The following is an 11290-nucleotide window of genomic DNA, read 5'->3' on the forward strand; positions in this document are numbered from 1 at the left end:
AAAAATTTCAAAAATTTCAAAAATTTCAAAAATTTCTAAAATTTCTAAAATTTCAAAAATTTCTAAAATTTCTAAAATTTCTAAAATTTCTAAAATTTCTAAAATTTCTAATAAAATTTCTAAAATTTCTAAAATTTTTCAAAGTTCTAAAATTTTTCAAATTTCTAAAATTTCTAAAATTTCTAAAATTTCTAAAATTTCTAAAATTTCTAAAATTTCTAAAATTTCTAAAATTTCTAAAATTTCAATTTCAAAAATTTCAAAAATTTCAAAATTTCAAAAATTTCAAAAATTTCAAAAATTTCAAAAATTTCAAAAATTTCAAAAATTTCAAAAATTTCAAAAATTTCAAAAATTTCAAAAATTTCAAAAATTTCAAAAATTTCAAAAATTTCAAAAATTTCAAAAATTTCCAAAATTTCAAAAATTTCAAAAATTTCTAAAATTTCAAAAATTTCTAAATTTTCTAAAATTTCTAAAATTTCTAATAAAATTTCTAAAATTTCTAAAATTTCTAAAATTTTTCAAATTTCTAAAATTTCTAAAATTTCTAAAATTTCTAAAATTTCTAAAATTTCTAAAATTTCTAAAATTTCTAAAATTTCTAAAATTTCTAAAATTTCTAAAATTTCTAAAATTTCTAAAATTTCTAAAATTTCTAAAATTTCTAAAATTTCTAAAATTTCTAAAATTTCTAAAATTTCTAAAATTTCTAAAATTTCTAAAATTTCTAAAATTTCTAAAATTTCTAAAATTTCTAAAATTTCAATTTCAAAAATTTCAAAAATTTCAAAAATTTCAAAAATTTCAAAAATTTCAAAAATTTCAAAAATTTCAAAAATTTCAAAAATTTCAAAAATTTCAAAAATTTCAAAAATTTCAAAAATTTCAAAAATTTCAAAAATTTCAAAAATTTCAAAAATTTCAAAAATTTCAAAAATTTCAAAAATTTCAAAAATTTCAAAAATTTCAAAAATTTCTAAAATTTCTAAAATTTACAAAATTTCAAAAATTTCAAAAATTTCTAAAATTTCAAAAATTTCTAAAATTTCTAAAATTTCTAAAATTTCTAATAAAATTTCTAAAATTTCTAAAATTTCTAAAATTTTTCAAATTTCTAAAATTTCTAAAATTTCTAAAATTTCTAAAATTTCTAAAATTTCTGAATTTTCTAAAATTTCTAAAATTTCTAAAATTTCTAAAATTTCTAAAATTTCTAAAATTTCTAAAATTTCTAAAATTTTTAAATTTTCTAAAATTTCTAAAATTTCTAAAATTTCTAAAATTTCTAAAATTTCTAAAATTTCTAAAATTTCTAAAATTTCTAAAATTTCTAAAATTTCTAAAATTTCTAAAATTTCTAAAATTTCTAAAATTTCTAAAATTTCTAAAATTTCTAAAATTTCTAAAATTTCTAAAATTTCTAAAATTTCTAAAATTTTTCAAAGTTCTAAAATTTCTAAAATTTTTCAAAGTTCTAAAATTTCTAAAATTTCTAAAATTTTTTAAATTTCTAAAATTTCTAAAATTTCTAAAATTTCTAAAATTTCTAAAATTTCTAATTTTTTAAAAATTTCTAAAATTTCTAAAATTTCAATTTCAAAAATTTCAAAAATTTCAAAAATTTAAAAAATTTCAAAAATTTCTAAAATTTCTAAAATTTCAAAAATTTCTAAAATTTCAAAAATTTCTAAAATTTCTAAAATTTCTAAAATTTCTAAAATTTCTAAAATTTCTGAAATTTCAAAAAAAAATTCAAAAATTTCTAAAATTTCTAAAATTTCTAAAATTTTTATATTTTTTAAAATTATTATGATTTCTAAAACTACAATTGGTGTCAAACCAACGGGGTTTCAGTGTACTTAAAATGCTCACAATACTCTAAATTTCTCAATTAACATGCTTTTGAATCAGAAAACGGACTTCATTATTGAATTGTTGTTTTAATTATATTATTCTGTAGATTATATCACTTTTTTAACTATTTTCAATAGCATAAATGTTCCCCTTTCATTACAATTTTACAGATCCGACATGAGTGAGGATTTTTTGCTAAGTCTGCAGCACACTTCAATCAGCTTCGACCTCAACAACAAGCGTGTTCTGATCACATGTCCATTGTGTGGTCAACAAAGTGCATGCAACACTGAGAGGAGTGGCTCTTGGAAGATCACCAATCTTGTATCGCACATCAAAAGGCACATGAAGAAAAACAGCGAACTTGAGAACGGACCAGATAACAAGCGCAGCAGAACAACTTTGCAGATCGAAACACTGAATTCGCCAAGCACCAGCCGGCCGAACGAATCCTCTTCAGGTCAGTCTGCCCAACGGAACGAGTCTTCAACACCTGAGCGGCTTTACGTTGCAGACACCGTCACACCGAATATAAGCCAGCAAGATGCCACCGATCAGTCAACGTTGGTTGATTCTCTGGAGTACGCCGATTGTGTCGAAATAACAGATCACGACACGACCCCAAGTGATACGGATAATTTAAACTGAGCAAGTGTCAGCAAACGGCCAATGCTGATACTTCAAGCCAAGGCCACCACTCATCTTCTCGACTTATTACACTCCTACAAAATGTGCAAGCAAAATCAGAAAAAGCTAAAAATCTACATGGAATGCGATACTCGAAAAAGGAACACGATATATTCATGTACCAGTACATACAAGGCGGCGCAGAATTGTATGAGGACTTTCAGAGAGCGAACACTGTATGCCCCAGCAAGCGAACGATTCAGAGATCACTGCAGAAGAAAGCTCAAAGCTTCGAAGAAGGAAAATTGCTGATCCACGAGTTGGTTGAGTTTTTGGATAGGAATAACCTCCCGAAAGTAGTTGTACTCAGCGAAGACGCAACAAAAATAAATGGCCAAGTCGAATATGACCATAACAGAAGACGCACCTGTGGACTTGTGGCACCAATAATGGAAAACGGCATGCCACAGTGTAATATCTTTGAAGCTACCAGCCCGCTGAAGATTATCCAAGATATCAACAATTACCCAGTTGGTCGAAACGTCTACGTGTGCATGGCACAACCACTCGAAGAAGGAGCACCGTCTTTCTGCGTTCAGTACTTTTGCAGCGATAACAGGTTTAGCACGCAGGATGTCAGCAACCGATGGGACTTCTTTGATAGGGAATTCAGTGCAGAAGGAGTACGTGTAGTTGGGAAATCAACCGATGGTGATCCACGAGCGATAGGAGCAATGCTCGATGCTATGGAAATGCCCAACCTTGTTCAAAGTATTTACGGCGAACACTTCTGTGCAAAAGCACACATAAAATCTGTGCTCCTCCAGGACCCGACCCATACATCAAATAAACTACGAGTAAAAGTACTGAAGAAAGATGCGGAGCTTATCTTGGGTTTGTTTTTACTTTATTGAAGTCATTTTATTCAACTAAAACATCTTTTCATGTTTCAGGGAAATACAAAGTATCCAGAGTACATCTCGAACAGCTTATTGATAAAATTGATAAGACTGTACACGGGCTATCAGCGACTGACATCAACGAAAGTGATAAAATGAAGTTCCAGCCGGCGGAGAAGATGGCCCAACAACGCGTAATCGATGCCCTCCATGATGAGATTCCGGATAGTGATGCGACTGTCTTATATCTTACAATGATGAAAGACATAATGGAGGTTTTCATCAAGAACTCCTCTAGGGATGTCGTCTCCCCCACCGAAGCTGTGGTCAAAATCTGGTAAATGAGATTTTTTTAATTAGGATTTTTTAAATATAAGAATTCCAGATTTTTTTCACATCAAATCAAATCAATCATTAGAATTCCACAATTTTAGAATTGAGAAATTAAATAAATAAAGAATTTTAAAATTTAGATTTAAATTTCTATGATTTCATAATCTAAAAAAATCAAATTCTGTAATTTTATAATGTTTATATATAGAATTATAGAAGTTTATGTTTTTTTATTTTGATTTTTTTTTATTTTTAAGGATTTAATTAGCTGAGATATTTTTAATTCAATAATTTTCGTCTTTTCATTTCTATAATTTTTGTCTTTAGGAATCTTAGAATTGTAGAATTATAGAACTTTAGAATTTAATAATCTTAGAATACACATTTATGTAATTAAAGTTATTGCAATATGACACTTGTTTTTATTTTCAGGCACGTGGTGTTCGTGTTGCGCGCCTGGAGGAACTACTGCGTAAGGAAGTTCAACGGTCTTAAGCACACGGTAACAACCAATACGTATTGGTGTGTTGAACTAAATGCCCATAGTTTGGTCAATTATATTGCATTGTGTCGCGAGGAAGACCTACAATACTTGCCTGATCTTCTGCAGAGTCAAACGTGCGAGAGTTTTTTTCGTACAGCGCGATCCTTCACGAGTACTGAATCAACCGTTGTAAATTTTACAATGAAAGGATTTGAATCGAAGCTGAACAGGATTCAGGCCAAAACGGACGTCAGCCATGATAAGAAACACGGATTTAGCTTCCGTCGTGTGGACAAGAAGATTGATCAACCAAAACGCAATTGTACTCTACCAACTACCTCAGAAATACGGGAATTGATAGAAAGTGCTCGAGACCAAGCCTACTCAGAACTAATTCATCTTGGACTCGATGACGCGGAAATCGACTTTAAAGAAAGCATACTTCTACGACCACGTGCATCGAGGAACAAGAACAGCGAAACTGGACACTACGAATTCGTCGACGCGGGTTCTTTTGAATCAGATGATGAAGAATCAGATGGAGAAAATGAAGAAGAATCGCTACAGCCGGACCAACATCAGGAAACACACGGATCAACGATGGCCGCAAATTTTGAATTTGTTGATGCTACGACCATGGACTTCGATGGAGAGGAAAATCTGGACCCAGCTGGACGTGTAGATGATGACCGCTTGGAAGATGTGTTTGATCCAGATAGAGTCTACGACGTCCAAGACATTTTTTCAGACCAAACAAAAAAGTTCAATCTCGCCAACTCACGTCACCCGAATCCCAAGCATTCGTTCAAAATTAAAAATTCCAGCGGAAAAATTGTCCACATAAATATCAAAACATTTTTGTGGATGATTCAAAACGGCCCGATTCGCTGTAACGTCGACAGGAACAAACGCTTTCACGAAACATCGATACAGAACACCTCAACACGCTGCACCGTTAATGAAGTTCAGGAATCCATACACCGTGGCGACTGGGTTGCACTTAAAAGTGATACGGTTTTGATAATAGCACACGTTCACGGCTTTCGGTATTTGTCTGGAAAGAGAACTGTTTTTACTTTAGATGAGTGCCCTGTAAATCCTCCAAGTGGGAGTAGCGCGAGAGGGGTTGGTGTAACAGGAAATTTTTACACTCTGGGTGATAGCAATACATTGCTGTTGAACACGAACTTGCTGCACGAATGTATTAACATACAAAACTATGTCACTCACATAGAAACCCCACACCACAATGGGTCTGCGTGGGTACTGTCATCTAACCAATTAGATTATGTTTGAGCTATGGTAGAAATTCGAGCGACACCAAAAGTATTAAATTAGTGAGAGGTTCTATAGAATATCGTAGCAGTAAGATTTTTTTTCTTGACAGTAAAGATACATGAATTGCACTGCATTATAAATTTTGTTTTAACTAGTTTGTCGAATCACAAATAAAGTGGAATAAAAACTATTTTTTGCCTCGCCTTTGTTTTGTATTCACCATTGTCAACAGTTTGTAGTGCTGTTAAACTTGAAAATTTAAAAACTAATCTTTTGCCGAAGGAAATTAAACTGAATAAAATAAAATAAATACATCTTTTTCTTATAATTACATTTCAAACTGGCCCAAACTTTTCCCACTCAAGTTGAACATGTCGCGGGGTGGGTAATCTTCTTGCGCATCATGTTGAACCAGTCATTTCGATGCGCGAGACCAGTGACTCGGGAACGTCCAGCTTGGAGTAGCCGCCCTTGTTGAATGCTGCCAGCACCACATCCAGCACTTGAGCCGGTTCATTTCACGGAATACTGCCCATCCGCAACACTGTGCAGATCTTCGTAACCGGTGGCTCGGGCGGGAAATTTCCACCCTTGTTGAACTCCGTCACTACGAGCATCGACGCCGGCAAAGTGCTACTGTTGTTGCCGAGGTTGTTGCTCATGTCCCCACGGGGGTCCAGATTCTACGCGCCCGCGTGACCATTTGTATCAGCAAGGAGAAGAAACCAGAGAATCTCCGCACGACGTTTGATGTCAGTCTGCAAAAGAACTAGAATTCAGCCCTCTAAATCCTACAGTTAGATCCGGACAAATTTCACGTTTGCACTTAGCTGCTCGTACAGGCCCTAAAATAGATGTAAACCCTGACGGCGCCATCGCTGGACACGAGCTGGTTCATGTTAAGGGAAAGTCCAAATGTAGCCGGTGAAGGTTAATTGCTGAAGATCACAACCTTGTTGTCTAAGCTCTGGGAGGCTAGCCTCTTATCGTACGGGGGGTGACTGCGAGCATTCACAGCGCAAGCTTTTGTCGTCGGAGGTCGTCACGAAGCGCCGGTTTCCGTTGACGAAGTTGACCAATCCTAGATGACAGTCGTACTCCTGGACGTTATCGCCACTGCGGGTGTCCCACTGTTAGAAAAGGAAATTTGAAGTTTCTTTTCCATTTTATTTTTCAGTTAAAGTAAGTTCCTGCCACAAATAGAAGCTGTTTGTGGAAATCCGAGTCGAACTTTACACAAAACTGAATCTTCCGAGAGTTAAAGCTTAACACGACGTCACCCCTTTCGGTGTCCGACAGCCCTCTCACACGGCCTGCCGGAGGCGCCGATCGTTATAAATCTTCCAGATATTGATCAGGGTGTCCATACTGCAAGACAGCAGAAGATGGGTCGATTTAGGAAACCACCGGAACCACCTTGGTGACCGACCCTGGCCTAATTGGAAGCTTTCGGCAGGAAGCACCGGTAGGGGGCACCACTCCTGCGCGAAAAAACCCGGCATCGTGCGGTGAATGCAAAAACGATCGACCTTGACCAATCGGTTCATCCTCAGTCACGCGGTTCCGGCGCTGCTTTTTGGCCATCATCTCCGCAATCTCAGCCCGCCCGGTCCCGTCTCGTGCGTTTTTAACACATATTCTTCATCCTCGTACTTCCCCACGGTCTCAGGTCCGATCCGCTCTGGTAGATTCAAACAACGGCTTTCCGTCAGTGGAGCCGCACAAAACCTCCAACGTTTTCGAGTGGACTAGCAAGCAAAAAAAAACTTTCCGGATTGCCTTGATTATTTTGGTAACGAAAACTGCAGGAAAAAAATCAAAACAAAAAATGGGTTGCCAAACCCGATAAAAAAACTACTCGATTTAGGACGGCAAGGTTGCAAGATCGATTTGATTTTGTTCAAAAGTCGAGCAGACGTTGGTCGCTTTAACTCGCTTTAACGCGCGTTAACTTGCGATAACTTGCTTTAAGGTGGCGTTATGTGAAAACTCGGCACGATGAGTAGCGTTGATGCTTTTCGAGCTCGTTTTTGTGCGTTTTAGTGTGTTATCGCGGAGTGACGTCCCCCTCGGTTGGAAACGTTATAATCTGTCGGGGTGAACTGGTTCTGCGCAATTGTACAGTGGAACCAGAAGATCCAGAACTTAGCATTAGCATTAGCATTAGCAATTTAGGACGCCCTATCCACGGATGGCTCCACAACGCTTATCCCTCTGTTTGGTCTGGTTGTGTTAGACCCTCATCCGGAACAATAATCCAACACGGGAGATACCATGTCTTCATCTTTTGATGAGTGTGTAATACAGCCCAGGGCATAAGGGGGTCCTTGCCGGGTCTAAGCTATCCTTTGGGGAGCGGAAGGAATGTTAGTAAACACCTATCTAAAGTGCGCAAGGATCCCTGCGTCACCTTAGTGGTATAGATGTTTGTAGGGAGGTTTTGGACTCAATGTTAGTAGAAAGGTAGGACCCTAGGATATACCTCGAAAGGTATTGCGGGTTGATAAAAAGTGGTTTAAATTCTGAGATATTAAACTCATACAGCCGGCTGTATTGAGTAATGTGGATGATTTTGGTATTTCTAATTTATATGTTTATAATAATAGATTATTATACTCAGTCAACCCGCTGTACTGGGGAAAATTAGGATTTAGGTATTTACGCTTTCATTATTATGTAGGTTTTAAACTCATACAGCCGGCTGTATCGAGTAAATATTAAGAGTAAATTTTGGAGTTGAATTATAATCGATTCATTCTTAGACAGCCGGCTGTGGAAAGACTGAATCACAGGGATAATAAACTGAGTATTTATTATTTTAGTAATATTCTCTTTTTTTCTTAAATATCTCTTACCGAACATTTAAACGAGTATAGGCAAAAAAACAAAACAAACAAAAACGGAGTAAACCAACGACGACAACGGTAACGGAAATCTTTTGCAGCAACCGCGACGTGAATTGAACTAAAAACATAAATCATTTAAATGCAAAAGACGCGGCGCAGTTCTTTTTCAAAATACTAAAACTTTTTGCTTGGAACAAACTCACCGGGATTCTATGAATAAGGCATCACTGCACTTATTTAGTTCCGCCACCGACCACCGTCGAGCTTAGTGGCGTGGCAGTTGCCACACTGACATAAAGCACTCAGCCCCGATGAGCTGTCACCCCTCGTCGCACTGTCAGCTCACCTGACTTTCCTTACCCACACTCAATCCTTTAAACATCCGAGGTCATCAAAAACAAAGGCTGAACGAGACCCTTGCTATGGAAAAGGCATTTTTTCACAAATTCCCCCCAAAACTTCACTTTTCATTTGCAACCACCAATACGAAACTAAAAAATCTTCATCCCTTCATCAATCCTCCAGCTTCTGTCCCAGTTCTGCACCACCCGCTTGCATGCAAGCTTCCATGCAATTTGGGAACCAACACACACACACCCTGAAACTGATACTGTCAACAACCGAGTGAGCGTGTCTCTCTCCCCGCACCTTCCAAGAAAAAATAAAACTAATTATAAACACTTTTTCTTCACGAAAATCACCGAACTTCACTATTCCCGACGAATCCACTTTCCGGCCGATCGATTCTAACACAGTTTAGCAGAAAAATTGATGATTTTCAGCCAAAAAAGCGTATTTAAATTTCACTACCGAGGAAGCGCGTCTGGTTAACTTGGCCGCGTTGCCAGCCTCCCTCCAGAAGATCCAGAACTTGTGTATAAATTATGGTTGTAGAGATGACCAGAATCTACGGTTCTATTTAGAAATTTGCATAATTGATTAGTTGAAAATTTACGTCTTGCGTTAAAAGAATAAAAAGATTGCTGTTTGTTTTCATCGAATAGTTTCTCTCTTGAGAGGAATATTGATCAAAACAGGCAATCTTAGTTGCTGTAAAACCAAACAAAACTAACTGGAAGGTAACTTTATTTTTAAAGTAAAAAATTACAGAAAATAAGTTCATTTCAGTTTTAATGATTGGTTTCACTGCAACATAAATTGTCTGCTTTGATTAATAATCCGATCTCAGCTGATTTTTGGTTTGGGTCCTGGATAATTGAATGCATCCATCTGGTGGTGAAAAGCGGTACTATTCCTGCTGCGCCGATGTACAGTAGCGGCGCCAGTGGTGAATAGTGCAAACTTCCAAAAACTGCGCGCAACGACACGCACACACTAGTGTTGAGTAGCAGAACAGAGCGAAGAATGTCGATTGAAATTTCCGCCCTTTGAGGTTATGTATGCGAATTCTGTTTTGTTAAATTCCAGCGTTCAAAACAACTTTTGAGCAAAAATTTGAGCTGATACTTTGTTAACTTTTGATGCTTTAATATCATTTTAAACAATATTATTTTTTCAAAATTATTTTTTTTCAAATTATTTTTTATTGCGTTAATTTATAGAGGGCAAAGAGTTAACAATCGTACTACTTGAATTTTTTCTCAAAAGTTGTTCTATAAGCTGTAAATTCAATTTTAAGTTTGCATTCCTATGTAACCGAACAGCGAAAATCTGAATCGTCATTCTTCGATGCTTTGCGCCATCTGTCGGAATTTTTGAGCTTTTGATCGCGAATCGAATGGTCATCGCGCTTTGAACATAGGATGCGCATGATCGTTTATGACCATTCGATGTTCAAGAATTTGATACCAACGTTCAGAAAATTCACATTGGCGGTTTTGCGTGCAGGGCAAAGAAGCGCTGCTGCCAATTTGATTTTTTTCTTGGACGATTCTTTACCAAGTGCTACACTGCATTTATAGTTTACAAAAGGTCCCCTTTTTTCATGACCCAGGGTGAAAACTGCCTGCTCGGTAATACATATTTCCTAATAAATTTGATCTTTATAAACTGGTTAAAATAATATGGAACTGTATTTTTACAGAAACTTGTTTTTGAAGATGATGGTGAAATTTTTAATCTTTGGAAAACTCCACCAGTCGATCTGTACATAAAAATTTATTTGTTTAATGTTACGAACGCAATTGAGTATCTCGAAAATTCATCCAAAAAAATTCAATTCGGTGAAGTTGGTCCGTATGTTTATAGGTAGTTATAACACGCATGTTATTTAGAGTGTTTTACATCTGTGTAATGCATAAGTAAGAATTTATAATAGCTTCATCAATTATTTCCAGGGAACTTCTGTCGCATGAAAATATCACATTTTTCAGTAATGGAACATTGTTAACAAATCCAAGCCATCCTTTAATATTCCAGGAACATATGTCTGAAGGAAACAAAGAAGATGATATTTTTTTTCTACCTAATATTGCATTGCTGGTAAATATGAAAAAACTAATTCAATAATTTCACACAAAAAACTTTCTCAAATATCCATCTAACAATATAAAATAAAAATCTACACTCAGTCAACTTAAACGGAATTCTGAAACAGAATTCAATTCGAATCGTTTACGTATTCCGTTTCAAACGCAACAACTGATTCCGTGTACGTACCAGTTGTTGCGTTTGAAACGGAATACGTAAACGATTCGAATTGAATTCCGTTTCAGAATTCCGATTGAGTTGACTGGGCAGTAGCGTGGCTCACGCATATATGAAAAAGACAAAAGTGTTCAATTTTGAACGCCTCGACCGGAATTTTGAAGCAACGTGGCCCCAGAAACTAGCACTAGCAATTTATGAACTTTATTCATGGCTAAAATATTTTTACGAATATTCATGAATTTTCCTTCATGAAATCATGCATATCACTATTCATGATTTTCTTGTTAGAGTAATGAGAAACGCAGTGGATTGCAAATACGTCCAATCGGTAGAAGTTTATTTTAACTAATAAAGTA

At 35.7% G+C, this 11290-nt stretch overlaps 1 protein-coding gene across 2 annotated transcripts; it reads left to right on the forward strand.

The window, feature by feature from the left end:
* The first annotated feature begins 2627 nt into the window (after positions 1-2627).
* Positions 2628-7551, forward strand: LOC120430049 (uncharacterized). 2 transcript variants are annotated; one of them, XM_039595139.2, is made up of 3 exons: positions 2628-3378; positions 3438-3720; positions 4149-7551. In XM_039595139.2, exons 1-3 carry the CDS (start codon positions 2628-2630, stop codon positions 5494-5496), a joined length of 2382 nt encoding a protein of 793 aa, XP_039451073.1. In that variant the 3' UTR covers positions 5497-7551. The 2 variants fall into 2 exon arrangements, with proteins under 2 accessions (XP_039451073.1, XP_039451075.1); XM_039595141.2 differs by having other exon boundaries at positions 3438-7551.
* Positions 7552-11290: the final 3739 nt, after the last annotated feature.

The sequence above is a fragment of the Culex pipiens genome, unplaced genomic scaffold (genome assembly GCF_016801865.2).
Source record: "Culex pipiens pallens isolate TS unplaced genomic scaffold, TS_CPP_V2 Cpp_Un0004, whole genome shotgun sequence".
Classification (NCBI taxonomy): domain Eukaryota; kingdom Metazoa; phylum Arthropoda; class Insecta; order Diptera; family Culicidae; genus Culex; species Culex pipiens.